At 38.3% G+C, this 19770-nt stretch overlaps 1 protein-coding gene across 3 annotated transcripts in view; it reads left to right on the plus strand.

Annotated features, from left to right (window-relative positions):
- Window positions 1-14147: 14147 nt before the first annotated feature.
- The window catches only part of ROBO2 (roundabout guidance receptor 2), a 462417-nt gene continuing 456794 nt past the window's right edge, over window positions 14148-19770 (plus strand). For all 3 annotated transcript variants that reach the window (XM_062002636.1, XM_062002644.1, XM_062002650.1), the window contains exon 1: window positions 14148-14743. In XM_062002636.1, coding sequence (XP_061858620.1) covers window positions 14689-14743 — 55 coding nt within the window. In that variant the 5' untranslated portion in view covers window positions 14148-14688. The remainder of the gene's footprint in view (window positions 14744-19770) is intronic.

Here is a 19770-nt window from a genome sequence, read left to right on the forward strand (position 1 = left end):
ATAACTTTTAAAGAAATGAATCAAGAAATCTAAAATCAATTTACAAGGTGTGGCTATTATTTTACCATAGCCATGTGTTTTTGAGTTGAGTCACAGTTAATTCTATTTAGGTGAGGTTTTAAAATACATACATACATATATACATCCAGAGACTGACGCATAACAACACCTATAATAGAGTGTAACTAATTTTTAATGTAGAGACTTTTGTGTGTTTGTCTCAAATTTATGAGATGCACACACAGAAGACTACAATATATTAGAGATTATATTGCATTGTCCATGAGTGTTGTATTAACAGTACACTCCACTTGCATTCATAGTCTCCTTGGAACATCTCAAAGGTTACTGTAGGACCAGGTAATATCAAAGTTTTCCTTGTATCCATGAATCAAAGATAGGCTATGCAAAATTTGGTTTTAAGGTTCATCCTATAGTCAGATGATAACATATTTATTTCTTATAATACAGTAAAACCTATTTTTAGCTGGATATTTCATATTTAGATATTATAGAGAACAAAGCACACTTAAATTAGGAGACAGTATTCAAACCTTTCATTCACAGAATCATGGAATGGCAGGGGTTGGAAGAGATCTCTAGGGATCATCTAGTCCAAACCACCTGCTAAAGCAGGTTAACCTCAATCAGGTCACACAAGAATATGTCCAGGTGAGCTTTGAAAACCTTCAGAGAAAGAAACTCCGCACCCTCTGTGCAGTCTGTTATAGTGCTCTCTCACCCTCACAGTAAAGTTTTCCTTCGTGTTCAAATGACAAGTTAAGAGTTTTCACATAACTTTTCCTTCTTGCTAAGCAGACTAATCCACAGCCTTGTCTCACATGCTAAACTAAGCTAGATCTGCGACCTGATCTAGGTGGACCTGCTTTGGCACGGAGGTTGGACTAGATGATCTCTAAAGGTTCCTTTCAATACCTTTCTGTCATTCTATGATTCTATGAAATTTTCAACTAGATTCTAATTTTCCTTCAAAAATATGACTTGGTATCAAAGTCAGTTATACTTCTGGTGGAAAAAGTAATTTGTTTCAAAAACTTACTGCAATGATGACTATGTTTTAATTAATATTACAGTCAAAGTTTAGACTTTACCACTGCTTTCAGTGAAATACAACACAAGGCTTAAAAATGTTATGTCTTCTTTTTATATGCAGCAGCAGTTACTGCAGTCTTGAGATATACTTTAGGGCAAGTTTTCAAGTAGTGTCAGGTAGTTGTAATGCTATCTGCAGACTGTTAAAGGTTATAAATTTTAAAGTATTTTTAACATGCAGTGAGTGTTTTGCTTTACAAAGACTACCTTAGCCAAAAGTTATTTCGTTTTATTATCTCAAGGGATTTATTTCTTGTTGAGAACAAGATGAGTCATACCTGGTGGTACTAGATTTTATATTTGTTAAAAAAAAAAAAAGGTAGTTTACTTCTTTTAGAGAGCTTATCAAGTAGGAAGAGCTTGTCTTAAGTCAGTAATGCTCACCTTGAGCAGATCAGTGAAAAAAATTAGAAACCCACCTATGAGGTAGCCGCCCCTCTACAAGCGCAAAATTGGAAATTCATCTGCTAGCATGTAGGTGTCCTCTCTGGATTCTTTCATTCTTCTTATTACTCGTTCAAAATATGTATCCTTTCTGGAATTAAAAAGGAAGGAGTTAAATGGAAACTGAAAGGAACTTATATGAAAACAAGAGATGATTCTAATGTAGTGGATCAAACATGGTGATGACAGACATATCTAATTTCAGAAGCTACAGGAAGACTATCTTATCACATTTGTTTCAGTGACCTCAGTTTTTAACTTCCAGAGGCAATGCCTTCAATATGCAACCTTACACTGAGGAAAAAGAGCCAAAATAAGTAGACAAAATGATGTTATTGCATTTGCCAACAGAATTTTTAATGGAAACTTTTTTTTTTTTACAGTTCCTGCCTCTTATAAAAACAAATCCGAATCACTAGTTAGAGGACTACTTTTGTTACAAAAAAGTTTTAAGGAGCTACATAATTGTGTATGGCTATGAGTCTCAGTTCAGAAACCTGTTCATGAGAAAAGTCGCAGCATCATGTCCAAACTCTTATTTTGTACACAAGAATGCAAACATGTGATTATGAATGACTGTATAAATAAAAATGGCAGCATAATTTGTTTTTATAATATTCAAGGAAACAGGTTTTGACAAGAATAGACTTACAGTAGGATATTTTTAGTTGAGATATCTTAGTAGTTTCAACTAATCATATTGTCAACTCCAAAGCAGGGCAGTGATTCAGCTGAACTCTACTTTTCCACTGGACCTCAACAGAGAAAGAAAGAGGAAGAAAAATCATCTCACTTGTAGGAACAACATGTTATGGCGGTGGGATTTATTGTGGCAATGAGATTTAATTAATATTTATATTACAATTTTGACTTGTACATAATTAGGAAAAAAAAAGGTGAAGGTTGCGACCTACAAATAGATTCTTTAATAGACTTTAGACTAATAACTCTTAACGTACTGAGGAAAAAATAGAAAAATTGAAATGGTTTTATCAGTTGCCGCTGTAACCTAGGAGTAGATTTTAGCGTAGGAATCTGATATTCTGGTACAATATTTACTAAAATACATATTATTTCCTTGTGTTATTGCAAATACAAAAGAACAATATATAGACAATAGTTGTATTTTCCATCTTAGATTTTGTGAGCTTTTTCTTTGGGGAGTGACACCGCAGCACATAAATGTTTTGGTTCAATCATTCTCGACTTCTTAAAAGATTATATGCCATTTCTTTTCTGAAAAAATAACAAAAATAGCATAAGGAATATTTTTTTTTCTCAAATGTCTGTTAACTTAACTTTATGTCCCTACTTTTCCACTGAAAATGGCTTTCTGCTCCTGTTTATGGCAAACCTTCTTCATTACAATTTTATTCACTGCTTTCTGGCCTTTGTCTTGGTTTTCTCCATCTGTAATTATTTCAGTTCACATGACATAGCTCTGAGCAAGGCTAGCCATGCTGCTTGGTAAATCCTGTGGTCATTCCTATTAATACCAGGTATTTCAATACTGAAAGAGTTGTAATTGTACTCTTTACTTGGTCTGAAAGAAGAGCAATTAGTACTTCATACTCTCTTTAAATGGTCTTTAATTAATTTTCTAGATCTCCAAATTAAAGATGGAAGTTTTCATACACTGCCAGGGTAAAAATGTTTTAGATAGTTACCTGTTAAGAACCTTCAAAAGAAATTAATTACTAGAAACTTAACTCGCACTGACTTGCAGCCTGGTAAGGTTTCCACACAGATGTTATTAGTATGGTGAAGCACCTATAGATAATTTTTAAAAACTTGGCCTTGGAAAAACATTTTTCTACAAAATTGTTTTGCTTTTAACATTGAACAAAATTTGCTAGGCATTTTTTCACGAATAAAAATAATACAGACCAAATGGGAGGTAGTATATAATGTCACCAGTCCAAACATCTATAGCTACAGTAGATGATTCTTTCATGTTGACAGGCATAAATTCATAAAGATTGTGAAATGATTAAAAAAATGAGTGTACTACTCTATCAAAGCTGTTGCATACAGCATTCTTTTGCTTAAGTAGTTTAAAATGTAAAGAACAACCAAAATATCATCAGAGAAATGTCTCTCAAAGAAAAACAATTACCATTTTATCGATACAGATTTCTCTTTAAAGATTTGTAAATAAAAATGGAAAAATTCCTATTTTAAGTGCATATAACAGCAATCCTACTGTTCATCTTAATGAGCCTGTCAGTCCAGAATATTAAGCAGTTTGATTTAAGAATCTTAAATATGATGTAGATCTGAAATGTTAATGGGAAGCTAGAGTTTGGAAAATGTAATGAGAGGCACTTTTCCTATATAAAAAAAATCTTCTGTCATGTGCTATTTGCCTAGATTATGAAATGTGATTATTAATTATTATAGCTTTGATTTTTAGGGACTAAAGGAATTCAAATATAAAATATTCCACTGTATTTTAAAATATTTCAAGATGTTCTTATAGGAATCCAGAGGTTCTTCATATTTACTTGATGTGATTTAGCCTTCATTTAATTTTTTTTTGCTCATCTTGACATTCTTTTAAGGAATAGTCAGCAATTGTTTGATCTACCACTGTCATTTGACTTAACAATCTTCTGATTCAGTCACTGCTTACAATCCAGTATTTAACAGTTCAGATGCCCTAACCTCCCTGTGCCACTCTTGCATCTATAATCTTATTTCTGGCAGAAAAGACATCTCTGCATCTATCAGACATCCAGCTCCAGAGTCATTGCTCCAGTCTTTTTTTTTTAAGTTGGTGTTAGAGAAGGCTATATCAGTTTTTCCTACATATTGTTTGTAAGAAACATGACTTAAGCAACTGTAATATTGTATACAGGGACCAAAAAAGCACTTTTCTGCAAATACGCTGGTCACAGATACATTCAGACATCCATAAGATTTAAGAAATATAATCCTTAGTATTTTTATGTTAAGTAGTTTAAGGGTAAACACTGTGAATTGTTCATGGCTAAAAAGCAAGCTCCTTCTTGATTCAGATGATGTTGTACATTTCACTTGAATGATGTATATTTATGGCCATTCAAAAATAAACAGATTAAAATTTGTTTTAACTGGGTATATGTTGAATCACTAACCAACTTTCAGGTCATGTGACAAGAAAATAAATGGTTTTATAGGGAGGAAAAAGAGAAAATAATCAGACTTGGAATCTTATGTCAGGACTACTATGATCAGATGATCAGCACTATACCGTGTCTCTGCAAAATCACTAAACAGTGGTGGCTGATGATAGAGTACATCAGAATTTATGCTAATTTTCTTTGAAATGTAGATCACTTGAAAGGATCTTTACGTCTCCCAAAGGAAAAATTTCCTAGGTGGCCTTCCGTATTACTTCAGTTATTTCTATCAGCTGTACTATTTCTTCAAAACGGTACTGGAAAAGACTTGTAGTGTCTTTTTAAAAAAAGAAAAAAACTGTAAAAATCCATGGGAATTTCTCAACTGAATTCCATGCAAATTTAGATGAGAACTTTTTCCTTATGTTCTTCAGAATAGATTGTTGTTTGGTTTTAATTATCTACAAAATAATAAACACAGCACACATCACTATTTGATGCCACCTACACATCTATAGGCATTACTACAGTATTTTCAATTTCATATACATTTTCAAAACATACACATTTTTTACTTAACATTCTTTTGTGGTTTTATATATTGTCTGATTTACTGTAAATCTGACATTTTAATAGACATGATACAGATTAAAGTGTTAGTATATATTCTTTCTCTTTCTTGGGAAATTTTACAAAGTCAAATTTTGCATAACTTTTTACCAGAATCATGAAAGACACATTTCCTACAGCTAATCTCTCAGAAAGTAACGTTACAGTGGGATTTAATTACTATTTATGTGGCAGACATCCACAGATACACAGTTCTGGTTACAGGATCTCATTGTGGTAGATCCTGTTGAATGAGATCCAATTCTTTCTTCATTCTCAAGATAAGTACCTTCTGGGCCATGGCAGTACAAAATACCCTATTCTTCTCAAGATTGTCCTAGAGGACTAAACTATTGCTGATTGTCTGCGTAAGATAAGCTTACAATGTATTTCTCTTGTCTACAAAAAGCTAACTCAAATAATTTAAGCTGAGAATCATCAAATTTGGTCGCCATCAGCATGGGCAAGATTTGAACTGATGACTTTGATTGAAACATGCTAAATTCCACCATCAGTCACAAATTTGAAGGCTGTACAATGAAAAGAAAAAAAATCCCAAATCAAGCACAACAGATTTTCTGTTATGTGGGTAGTGTGCTTTAAATGCAAAAGAGTCTTCCTAGCTGTGGCAGTAAGCAGCTTTGAGGTAATTGCTATTTTGTGTTTCAGTTCAGAGACAGACGTTAAAATGAGTCATTGGCTTCTGTTTCTGTGTTCTGAGCTGGCCCCTTTGCTTGTACAATTTTATTGTTTTTAAAGGGACCATGTACTGACACAGCTGCTCACAGTATAACAGGATATGCAGCATAGGGGAAAAACATTCCCACATATTTTCCTGTTAAAAGTTTCATGAATTTGTATGCAATGTAAGCAATTAAATCCTATAATAGCTTTAACTGCTAATTATTCAAAATACAATAGTTGCTCTCCTGATTATATAGGATACTTGGTGTTTACACTTGTATTTACTTATTTGTCATTTTGATTAAATGCATACTTTTTAAGAAGTCTTGCTCTGAGGTTTCATTTTTTTCCCTCTTTCACTTTTCTTTTCAATTTACTTTTTAAATTTATGGTAATATTGACTACTCTTTTAGTCCGCCATGCATGGAAGAGGTATTACACCAAATTCTGCTGTGAGAACTCTGTTCGTCATCTGTCTTTAATAGGATCACATTTTTTAAAAAATAAGTAATATTCTCATATAAAAATTTAGATAGAAAACTAAATTACATGAGCCCTGAAAAATCATATGACTGAAACATCAATTCTAATTTAAAAGCATTTCTTGTGACAATGCAAAATGCAATTCTATTGCTGAGGTGAGGCAAGGCTATTCTGGAACAAAACTAATATAAAAGTCTGACAAATATTGTTAATAATCCACTGATATGTATAACTGATGAGAACAGTGCTGACAGCACCATATTGCAAAAAAGAATCATAGCCTGATGGGAACATTACAACCCACTGCTAGAAACATGCAAGAGTCTCTAATGCTGTTACGGTTGCCATCGTAGTGATGGACCAAATTCTCAGGAGTTGACATCTTCATAAATCAGAAGCTCTGTGGTACCACAATAAGTCCTTGGTTTGACTAATATATGATTACAATTGAGGACTTTAGTACAGCAGAAATCATGCTACACAATAACCTATCCATACACACTGAAAGCCAGAGATAATGGGGGACTCAGTAAGTCTGGCTTCTTTTTCTATAAGTGACTATAAAATACAACTAAATTCAAAAGACATTTAAGATCCAAAAGCAATACTGTATGTGTCCATTAGAATTTTAAAGTAAATTGACTTATTAATGACACAATAAATCTTGCTTCCTACATTATAAAATGAAACAATTCCTATCATAGAATCATAGAATCATAGAATGGTAGGGGTTGGAAGGGACCTTTAGAGATCATCTAGTCCAACTCCTCTACCGAAGCAGGTTCACCTAGATCAGGTCGCCTACGAACATGTCCAGGTGGGTCTTGAAGACCTCCAAGGAAGGAGACTCCACAACCCCTATTTTCCCACTTACATGGGTATCTACATAATGGACATTTACATATGGATCCTCTTGTATGAATTTCTACCCCGTTAACAACTTATATAGATCTGTAGCTACATAATTTAATTTTTAAAGCTGTAATTAAAGTGTAAATATTGTTGGCTAATGTAGCTGGCTGTCAATATGGACTTGTTATGGAAAATGTTACATATGTCATTTAATAAGAGAGCATAACATTATTTATAATATAATTATACAGGAATATGGTGTTCAGTCTGAGACTTATTTGTATATTGCTTTGTACAGTTATAAATGTTGTGTTGCTGTATAGCTTGATTTTTCAGATTCTTGGAAGTCAGTGTGCAGTAGCTACACTGATTTTCACCTGAATCAGTCTGATCGTACTATGATGAAATGCATGTTTTCTAATGGGAATTTCACCTTTGCATCTCTCACGTAGGTAGGGTAAGATCTTGCCTTCTCCCAGTTTTAAATGTTTCTTCTTTCTTTTTGAATGATACAAGGGCTACCTTACGCCCTCTGGAAACCTAAACTGTTTTTTGAAATTAAGCTTTGTCACTTAAGGAATGGGTTTATTTTATGAACGTAAATTAGGAGAGAGTGCATTTTTATTAATTTTTAATAAAAAAGAATGTCTAGATAGAGAAATACACTATCAAAGGAACAAGTGAAATTACTCTTGGAGTCTTATTTTATTTGTAGTTGATAGAATATGTCTTTAATGTCCTTGTTTACATAGATTATCACATTATTCCATTCTTGGTGCCTTCATCTTACTATGTAATTGGCTTTTCCTTCATTAGACAAATAAATGCTTAATTTACAGAGTCCTATATATGAGGGGAAATAGAAGTTCCTGATGTAGCAGACAGGAACACTCAACAGCTCTTACAAATGAGAGATGTATAGACATACCAATATGAAAATATTAGTATGCAAGAGGAAACTCCTGACCTGGAGAAGGCCAGCTAGATGTAGTCTGTGGAAAGACTGAAATGGATGCAGTGTGTCTTGTTGCAAATAATGAACTCATGCTACAGTCAACAATGTGAAGACAGCCTGAAGCTTGGTGTGCAACTTACCACATTGGGTAGAAAGGCTTTTAATTTTAGATACTGCAGTTGCAAAAGGAAGCATTTCCAACCCCAAGAGATAAAGGAATGCTCTTCTATTCCTATAATATTCACCCTTCAGTCCACATAGCAGTTACTCAACAAAGGCTTCTAATATTGCAATAGGAATGGCTTAAATTTTCTGACAAATCAAAAAAATATTTTATTTCTAGTTTGTGTGTGCAGTTTTATGTAATTTTAAAGCAGAAGAGCGTACTACTGAACACTTTAATATATATTTCTCTACTAAGAAGTATGCTTACATGCTCAGAGCTTTGCCAGTACTGCGAGTCACAGAATCATGGAACCTCAGAAAAATACTGTTCAGAAGAGACCTCTGGAGATCATTTGGTGCAACTCAAAGCATATTCACCTTTAATATCTAGGACATTGTCCAATTAAGTTTTTAATATCTCCAGTGAAAGTGATTCCACAGCTCCCTGGGCACCTGTTTGACTGTCTTCATGGTTAAAACCTATTCCCTGACATTCCCTGACATGTGTGAATCCTCCCACATTGCAACTGGTGTCATTTCCTCTTGTGCCATCCCTATGTACCTCTGAAGAGAATCCAGTTCCACGTGTTCTATGCAAGTCCACACAAGTCTATATGAAGTCCTTCACTTTTGAAATGCACTGTACTCTTCACGCTACAGGTCTGGAGTTTCAGCTGCTACTACTACAAGTCACAAACATATATCTAACGTGCTATTCTTATCCCTTTAATCTAGAGATGCTGTTGCTCTTTACGATGCCAGCTCCAGGTATCTCAAAGGATGGTGTGCTGCCATCTTTTACTCAGCAGGGGAACACAGACCTGTACTTCACACAGTAGTAAAAGTAGCAATTTTCAGGAATGCCACAACTAGGAGCTTTCTTTCACCTTCCTCTTCTGCTTTCAGAAAGGAGAAACGTTTATAAACCATTTTTAATTCATTTTAAAATTCTTTTTTTAACTTGGAATAATTTCTCTGTTTTATTGATTTTTTTTTCACCAAGCTTCAAAACATGAAAGATACAGTATCTTTTCTTACAGGTGGTAAAAGTGCATCCACAGAACAAATGGAAAGTAGGATCTACAAAGTCTTTATATGGTAAAAGTATATCTACTGTATAAATATTTGTGCTTATTGCCTACTCTGAATCTCAGTTTAAAAGAAAATAACCTATTAGAATTTATTTTAGGTGAGGTTGTTTTAAAATTCATCAAGAAACTGTACCATCTTTCTGTTATCAGATTTTGCACATTTACTGAGCTATGGATACAAAACCTAAATTGAGCATATGATGTATATCAAAAACCTTGCAATAATTTAATTTATCAAATATTTATCTTACTAACAGTATAGATCATTCTTATAACTGTGGTAAGCACTGTAGCTGTACTAGTAATTAAGAACAGTGCAGACATATACACAAATGTAGGAACATTTCAAAATAGGGTGGGTTAGTGTTACTTCATTGGTATTTCCATAAGAACACTCTGAAGTCAGCTGCCTCGACTCATGAATTTGTAATGTTGAAGCAGAAGGTGACCCTCTGTGCTGCAAGTAAGAGACACTTGTGAGACATATTCAGCTACAAGAATGGTTCTAGAAAAATAGATTAGTCAACATTGTGGTAGTCTAGGACAGCAGAAAAAATAATTTTCAGTTTTCAGAGGTCTTCATGAGACACAGTTCTTATAAATTGTTTCTAGTAAAATGTCTTACTTTCCTGGACTGAGTTCCTAATTTACCTCTCAATGTCTGTTTTCCTATAGAAGACTCTATTGATTGCAGCAGGAATAATAACCAAACTTCAGCATTTATAAGGATTAAAACCTATAAATTCTGTTCTCTCATAACGTATTCAATAGTCAGATGACATCAGAAGCTGGTGATCTGGAAGAGAATAGCACAAAGGAAGAAAAGAGTGCATTTTCTGGGAAAGTCCATGCTTATTCTGGTGGTTTTTTCCTTTTTATTTTTGTATTTCTGAGTCTGCCTAACATTACATGCTCTGAATTATCATCTGGATCCACCTTTCACTCTACTCCAGAGTCTAGAAAGACCAGCTTCCTAACTTAAATACTTCAATTAGTTACCTACACTTAAATTATATTGCCACTATATGTGTATATTTTTGGGTATTAAAAGATCTGGAGCCACTTTCAGCAAGTCCCTGAATGAGACTCTAGTGTCTAGAATAAATTCTAGATCACCAACTTCAACTCAACCTCTCCTCTTTAAGAAGACAACAAGAGTTTTTAATGGCAACCAGGAAACTGAGTATATTATACACATTTGTAACATCAGAAATGGTAATGTTTACAATAAAGATGCTGTGAATGGTAGAGCTCACCTGAAAAGAAGGTTAGTTGTTAAACACCCATACTTTAAACACTGGATCTGATCTTTCACGTACTATGTATTTTAATGCAGTTATAGAAGTGCAGATAATCACAGATAAGAAATATCAGACTGAGGAAGCAACAAAACCTTTACTTGTACCACTGACATGTCTAATCTTACTGCTTTTTTACCAAATTAGTCCTTTCTTACTTGATTACTGACCTTAGTATGAATGAGGGCAATCTTACTGTGCCATTTCTCTGTTTTAAAGTCCCACTTCAACGACACTCTTTGAACTTATGTGTGCCAATACTGACACTTCTTTTCCTCATCCTGCTCATAGAATTATTTCATCAGGTGGGACATTACTCATAGCCAAACAAATAGTTGGCAAGGTCAGTTCCTCTGTATCCACCTTGCTATTCAAGCAAAGAATATTTGTCTTGTTGGCCATATCCATCGGAAAACAAGAGAGATACTGTATTTTTTTTATTCTGCACCTTATAATGCAAACATTACTCTAAATAAACTCTGCTTATAGGCCAGTGACTCTGATCTGTGACACATCTTATGCTTGTGAGCCACAACACTTGTGAGCCACAACACTTGTGAAACTTAACTATAACACTCCAGCAGACCGCTCTCAGATTCTGACAGCCATTTTAGAGGCCTGTTGACTCTTCTCAAAGAAAAAAAAAAAATCTAACACTGAAGTACATACAGGCAAAATTTACACCAGAAAAGGTTTGATTAAGTTTCGTTGAAACTTTTCAAAGTTTTGCAAAGTGTTTAATAGTTGAAACGTGGTATTCTGTAGAAGAGAATGAATAAAACAGTAGCAGCTATAAAGAATAAGCTGTTGATTTCACTGGGAATGTTTACAGAACAGTATATAGCTATTTCCAATTTAAAACTTTGTCATAAACATGCCAGCATTTCCCCTAGCAGTGTGTCCTTAAAATGTCCACTAGAATAGGAAATATTCTTTAATATTTCATGTTTTGTTACACATACTGCTGTCAGGTAGGTGATTTATGATTTTCTCGTTTTGCCAATTCACAAGCACACTTACAAAGAACACCATTTTGATCATCTTACCCTAATTAGCTATAATTACAGCCTTCTTCACAAGGTAGTCTTTAGATATATTAATACATATTTATCTGCAGGGCATATTGTGAGTATAGGAGGACGTCCTTCTGATTTGCACAAAGAGGCTTTGGAATCGTCATCTGGCTCTGTACAGAATAGCAATAATCTTCTCAGACACCTAAAAAACCTACAAACACCTCATGTCTGCCACGTTTAGTGATGGTAAAACACGTGTCACTAATTCCACATGAGAATCAAGGAGGAAATCACTTGCAGATCATTTGTTTGAGTACACATAGGCAGGGTATATTTTGCAGAAATATTATTCTGATCCTTTATGAGAAGAACTTATCAAACCTCTTTTCAATGTAAAATAAAAGAAAGAGATTTAATGAGAGAAAACAACTTGGGACCATGTAAGAGGCAAGTCCTTTCTGTTGAAACAGCCCTGCTCATCCTACTGCATCAAAGCGCGACTCATACCTTTTCGTTCCCCAGTTAATTTTTATCCAGCGTCATTGTGTTAGACCAACCCCCAACTTCAACGTCCCCCTAAAAAATAAAAATATAAGCGAGCTAAGTATGCTCCCAACGCATTTGACCAGGTTCCCTTGAAAAAGTTACCTCTGCTACTACTCGCTTGGGTCCTGTGGTGGAGAAAAGGCTTATCGCCTGATTAAACAACGCGCCCCCGGCCTCCGGTAGTTCCCGAGTGTCAGTCATTCCTATCACAACGCCCGCCCTTTCCCGCGGGCTACCCTACCGAAAGCTCCCCGGGACGCGGGGCCACCCAGCCGCCCGCCGTCAGTAGCCTCCCCGCGCCGGGCAGATGGGGAGGTCGCCCCCCGCTTCCCCTCCCCTAGCTCCAGCCCCCCCGCCAACCACGAGCGAGGAACTCGACCGTAACAAAAGGCAACGCCGGGCACGAGGTGGCAGCCGCTGCCTGTCGCCTGTCAGTAGGGGGCGCCCGAGTTTCATCTTGCGAGGCTCCCGCTGGCCGGGGGCAGGCGCGCGGCGGCCTAACCGTCACCCGAGGGCCACCTCAGGGCTCCCGCCGGCCTCCCCTCATTGCGCCCTGTGTGGCTACGCCTGGCCACCCCCTGCCCTGCTTCCGTGCTTTTCAATTCCGGTTGCGTCCACTTTGTTCCTTTCTTCCATGTTCTTGCCTCTTCACACACGCCCCTCGTCCCCCACCACCCCCGTGGTGGTTTGGGGCTTATTCTACCGTTTGACAGCCTCTGTCGTGCGTGAAGGGGAGAGGGGCTGTTCCCCCATGTTTCTTGGGCGTGACGGCAGCCCTTCTCTCGTCTCTCTTCGTCGCCGTCTCCTCCGGGGACCGCGCTCGGCTCCGCGAAACTTTCCGGCTGAGAGGACGGAGTTTCAGTGCAGCCGAGGGGCCCGGGGGAGGGTAGCGGAGGGGATGGCGCGGGAGACGCGAGGCGGGAGGCTGCTTGTTCCCGCGTTCCGGCTGAGCAAGCCCCTGCCAGCCCTACAGACTTTGCAGGTCACGCGTGATCCATTTTATTTTATATGCCTCCTTTCCTTCCCATAGAGCAGATCAGCAGGAAAATCTCTGGGGAAGATTCTTTCAAGGGTCTCCCTCCCAAGTGTCTGTGTGTGTGAGGAGAGGGAATGAATAATTAAGGGAAGAGTTCCATGAAATCAGTTACGGAAAAATTAGCCGCCCGTTAAATGGGAAGCGGTGAGGTGCAATCATGTAAATTCTACCTATACTCAACTGTAGAGGAGAGACAAGAGAGGGGGCACCGCCTGCAGGAAGCTTGATTTCCAGTCCTGCGGCTGCCGCCTTATATCGCCGTCCCCATCTTTCTACCCCGGGAGGAGAGGGACGCGTGGGTGTGGAGCACAGTGGTTTAGTCCACACCCCGCAGCCTCCCTTCCCCAGGCAGCCTCGGGAGCCGCACTCATTCTCCTCCCTCTCCTCGCCAGCCGGTGTGTCCGCGGCAGCAGGAGGCGGCGGGAGGGGAGAGAGGAGGGAGAGGAGAGCGGAGCGGCTCGGCGGACGCCGGGGCCGCCCGGGAGAGCCGCGGCGGCGGGAGGCCCCCGCATCCCCCGCCGCACGCACATACTCATTCATTCACCGCCGCCGCCGTGATTGCAGGGCAGCAGCCTGCCGCCGCTCCCGCCCGCAGCGGCACCGAGCTGGAGTTACTGCCCTCAAGCAATTTCCGCTCTGGTTTTCAGTCAGGAGGGAGGTGTAGGGGCTTTATTTTGAGGGGACGCTGAGAAAGCTGTTCCCCTCCTGTAGCACATTGCCTAGGCGTTCCTATTATGGAAGTTAAGTGAGAAACTCCGCAGCTTGAACTGATTTGGTAGAGAAAAAGAGAGAAAGGGGTAGGGGGAGGGCAAGAGAAAAGCAAAATAGCCAAACCAAGCCAATGATTTTCCTGCAAAGTGCCGGGAAGTTTGTGGAGCACTTTCCAGGAACCAGGTCCTTTCTCAGAGTCTCTCCTTGTCTTCAGAAGAAAGAGCTTGCTTTTTGGATTGCCATGGATCCTAAAGAGAGTCTTAGACACACTTGAATAATTCCTCTGCTTGGGCTGGATTGGTGGGAATTTAGGAAGGAGCGTGTGTGCAAAGCTGAAGGCTTCGGAGCTCGCTCGCTGCTCTAATCTGTATGGATCTAAAAGTATCACATCTAAGACCTTTCCAGCTGCAGCTTTTGATTTCGAGATTTCCCTTTCCACTTTAAGTAGCTGCTAGGAAACTGAAAACTTTTTGAACTACCTCTTACTGGCTTTGGATACTTTTTTTTTTCCTTTTTTTTTTTTTTTTTTTAATCTCTGTGGAATTGGTCTCATAAGCGATCGGGATTGCTTTTAATATGTCAAAATGGGTCTGCTGACGCCACTCCTGCTCTTTGGATTTGCATTTTTTCAAGTCGATGGTAAGTTCGCTTGTTTTAGATGTGCCATTTCTGTGCAGAAATCCCCTTCATCTGAATCTGATTTGGGACGGCACATGGACGGCATTATAAGCTTTAACGTTACAGAGCCTTAAGTTTGTTTCTGGTATAAAAATGGTATTTCGGGGGTGGGGGGGAGAGGGAGAATATGTTTCCAATAAGTACTCCTTCCCGTCTGCTAACTTAATGGAAAAACAGCTTATGAATGGAAGAATGTCAGCTTGAGGTAGCGAGGAAAGAGTAAAAAGTGCCGTGCTAAATCTTTTATTTCGGGAGTGGGGGTGAGTGAGCGGGAAGGAGAAAAGAAAGGCAGAGAGCTCTTGCAGCTGATACTACTTTGCCTCCTTCTATTGTTAAACTTTCCACCGGGAGAGCCAGCTGATGAAATAAATAGGGTAGCTCTGCCTCGGCTCCAGGTGAGGCCAGCTGGCGAATTTCCAGTCCCTAACCGCCTCCTTTGGCGCTGGCGAGAGGCAGGCAGGGCAGAACGGCACAGGGGGACACTGACCCTCACCTCCGCCCCCCCGGGGGCAGGTGCGGCGCGGCCAGTCCGCCCTGCCGGCCGCCACCGCGGGGCTCCGCTCGAGGGTGGGGCGGGAGGGTCTGCCATCGTCCTCTCTCTCGCCGCCTCCTCGCGGGCTCTCCAGAGGGAGCGTTGTCATGAAGCTTAGCAACGTTTGGGGGAAAAGGGTGGGGTTCTCTCTTCCCCCCTCCCCCCCTTTGATTCGGCTCTCCGATACTTGTGGCAGTTTGCAAGTTTAAGGAATGGGGAGCAATAAATTATCATCTTGGGGAAGTACGCTTTAATAGGGTGAGAACTTCTGTGCAAGGGTAAATTGTCTTTCGAAATAGGGGTTGGCGCTGTACTGCAGTACAGACCTTAGACACGTTACAGTAGTTCAAGCACAGAACTAGGAAGCGAGCATCTGTAACCGCGTACAGTTCTACCTGAGTGTATGCTGGGTCCAAAGTGCTTGGCAGCCCTCCCGGTATTGAGTATTAGCAGCTCTAAACAGTCTTTTTAAATTTTAGGCTGGCTGTGCTTGTTAGAGCAAACTTTATTCCAAGAAGCTGATTACAGCATTTACTGTTTCAGTCCTAAAGCAAGGATTCTGGGTTTATTGTTTGCAGTCACAGGCTGCTTTGGGTATTTCTCCCTCTCATCTTACCCACCTCCAAGCAAGAAAGAAGGCAAAATAGACGAGACACTCAAGTACAGTTACACGTTGGTTACATAATATGTTGTGTAGTTTAATGTTCAGTTTGGTATACTGAGAAAAAAATTTATGTGTAAGGTGTGGACACGCTAAACGCTAGGAAGTTTTAACTATGAAATGATTTAATGCAACACTTCTGTCTTAGCAGCATGGTCATAGTTTTTATACAAAGTGAAAACATCAGATTGTGGAAATGTAATTATTAGTAAGTGTTTAAAATTGTATGTAGCTAGAAGGAATACAATTAAAGTGCTCAGTGGAAGTGACAGAGTGAATCAGAGGAGCTTGGTGTTACAGAATGTAATTAATGTACCGGGCTGTTTGGAGATACACGAAACAAATGCAATTAACCAGCTTGCTGGAACGACAGGAGCAAGACATAATTTATTCTAGTTTTGTCATGGGGAACACAAGTAGAACCTTTGTTCTGGCTTGGGGGGGGGAGGGAGGCAGTGTGCAGGTGAAACACAAAGCTAATTTAGAGCTGGACCATTATTAAAAAAAAAAAAACAAACCACAAACTAAAACCACCAAGCAACTGCGCAGAATAGATGTGATCCTCCACTTTCCTGGAAAGATATTGCAGAGAATGTCAAGTTTGCCTACATTAACAACTCTCTGAAATAAATTAAAGAAGCCTTGTGGATAGCACATCATGACCAAGTAGAAATAAGTTGATATTGTTGAAATGACTAAGAAGCAGCTTGGAAGAAATACTGACATGGAAGCTTGGCATGCAGTACTTTATGCTTCTAAAGAGACAAGTGATTATGGTTCCACCTTAGGGTGACACATACCACTGGTTGCTTTGGAAAGATGTACATCAAAACTAGCCCTATTTGTAATGCTCTGCTTTAAGGGGAAAAAAGGCAAAACTCTACAGACCACTTGCTCAATAACTAATTGATTTGCTTTCTGTGTTTGAAAGTTACCTCTTTGTGCAGTTCTGGTTTTGAGGGGTTTCTGTTGGTGGGTTTGGTCGTTTTTCTTTCTTTCTCTTGGCATCAGGTCCGGACAGAGAGAGGCACTGTAGCATCTGAGACGTGTTAGCCATCCTTTTCCCTGTGTTGTTAGTTTTGTTTAATGATTCAAAAGTGGTATTACACAGTGCATAGATCAAAATGATAAGTTTTTTCTTTGAAAGTTATTTTCTCTGGGCTTTGCAATTTTCAGGTATCATAAAAACAATGAAAATATCAGAAAGCATGTGATACACACACATATATTATTGTCTTATTTTTTAATTATTGTGCTTCTGATTTTCCTGAGGCCCTGCCCATATTCCTTCAGTCTGTTCAGGCAATAACTGTAATTCTTTTTCTTTAGCTATCAGTCTTGGCTAACATTCTTGACAAAAAAAGAAATCAAACACACAGAAAACCTCCCAAATCACACAGCATTTCACTAGACAGAGTCTCTACCATAAAATAAAACATTAGTTATTGGAGTTAAAACAACTGATTACTTTTTTTTATAGTATTGTTCATTCGATTTTTTTTTTCTTTCATTGTCATATGTTTTTTTCTTATCTTTAACAGAAAAGTTCACAACTGCTGTGAACACAGGTGTGTGAATGTTACTGCAAACACTGTTTTTAGTGGGCCAAACCCTGCCCTGGTGGGACTCATGGTGCTTTCAATGAAAATGACAACCTGTCATGTGAGGGCTGGCTTTTAGCCTTTGTCCCTTGAAAACTGCAAGTGAGATGCCCTGGAACATGTGAAGGTGTAAAAGATAGATGAGAATAATTCTGTAAAAGCAGCATTTTGATCTCTGTATTGGTATATTTAAAAAACAATTACTTCTTTTTAATGAAAAGTATGTGACTGAAATAGTGGGGTGACTTAAGCATTCTAGCTTGCTTTGGTTAGGGTTTTTTTAACTTCATTTTATTTCTTCACACCAATAAGCTACACATCTGTGGCCTTATGTAGGTTTCTGTTGTCTCTGTGAGAATATGGCTTACATATAGAGTATATTTTTCCAGCGATTATTTGAGCTGACAGGGTCTTGATCTGTCATGTGAGTTTTGCTATTGATGGATAACCTTTGCTTCTGTGGAATGCATCCATTTTAATGCATTAAGAGTAAAATTCTGAAATGGAGACTTTGTGGTTTTGTTTCCTTTAGCTTTTTCATTCACAGGACTAAATTTTGCAAAGCATTTAAGTACATTCTTCCATTTTATATCCAGAATCTTGCTGAAGTAGTGATGAATTTATTCCCAAGATGAAAAGTTTTTCTGAATTAGTCTTAATATTTTGCCGTCTTTACTTCCTGTCTGGTAAATTGTTATTACAACAACAAATATTTATGTGCAAAGGGTAGGCAGTGAAGAAATCCAGTCACAGTGCTTCCAGATATGGAGGCGTTTGAAAAATAATGTGATAATTAAAATAATTTGTTTTGTTTCTTTGCTAATTTGGAATGGTGCAAACCATCTGATACCCTCCAATTCTTCCCCAAAAGTCAGAATAGAGGCTTTAAAAGTTTTCCATGGGTTGTACTTAACTACAATAATCCTTCCATTAGGAACTTTCTGTAATGATGAGATCGATGCTGCTCAAGGAAGATAGGTTTTAGCAATGCAGGCTAAAGATACATAACCTTAAAAATACACAAAAGCCTTTAAGTGCCTTTTTAAGGATGCATGAAATGCACCAAAGAGATTAAAAAAAAAAAAAAAAAGAAAATCAGTGAGAGGAAATGGAGGCTCTGGCTGGTCTGTCCAGTTGTTTTCCATAGCAATGTGGTATAAGCTCATAGCACTAAATGCAAGGCATGCTCTGTCCGCTGCTGAACCATTTAGTGGAAATTACTAAAGAGTATGCAATGGCTTTTTAGCCATTTGCTACTCTTGAATTGTTATTCAAATATTGATCTCAGCTAAATAGATTGCTAACAGGTTCTGTACATTCTGTTTCAACCACCTAAGAGGAACACTGCTGTCAGGTTTTATCTGTTATCTCAGCTGGCATGGCAGAGGTTGCTCTTCCTGTGGCTGCCATCTGGCTCACTACCTCTCATACCAACCTTGTGGAGGATACTTAGTAATCACATTGATGCTGTTTCTTGCCAAGACACTAGGTTGCTGGTGCTCATTTCTACATTTCTGTAGAAACCTTTTATGTGCAGAAGAAAGCAAGATTTGCTCTTGCCAAATAAATAAATGTGTTGGGTTTTTTGATTCTGATCGAACACACATTTCTTACATGCAACTACTTAATTTTTATAGAATTTTTATTATTACTCAAGCTTTCTTGCACTTGGAAGGCATGTGGACCATAAAAATGTATAGGCAAAAAAAATTTGTTCAAATTTTGGTACATCTGATCTTAGATTGATACTTCAGAGAGAATGATGAGGATACATTTTATGCAGGACTAGTCAAGTGAACTGTTAGTTACATGATTTTTGAATGCAAAGTAATCGCACAGAAACAAAGATTTGGAGATGTAGATTTTATTCTCACCATCTTTACTCTCACACCTGGCTTCTGCAATGCAAACTGTGGACTCTGCCCTTAAAATGATGTGTCCAGAAATAAGAGTCAAGCCTTGTCAATTTAGGACCTGATTCTGCACCACTGAAATCTATAACAAATTTTCATCCTTTGTGCAAAAGACCTTGAAAGTGAGTGATGATATCTTGACTTACTGTAAGTAAAGCCTTGCATCTTAATTCATGTAATGTAATCTTAATACAAGATTAAATTGGCTTTTTACTACATTCTTCCATTAAGATACCTTTCAAATACTACAAGGATATAAGAACATGTTGATGCTTTGGTCC

Source organism: Colius striatus, chromosome 1 (genome assembly GCF_028858725.1).
Source record: "Colius striatus isolate bColStr4 chromosome 1, bColStr4.1.hap1, whole genome shotgun sequence".
In the NCBI taxonomy this organism is placed as follows: domain Eukaryota; kingdom Metazoa; phylum Chordata; class Aves; order Coliiformes; family Coliidae; genus Colius; species Colius striatus.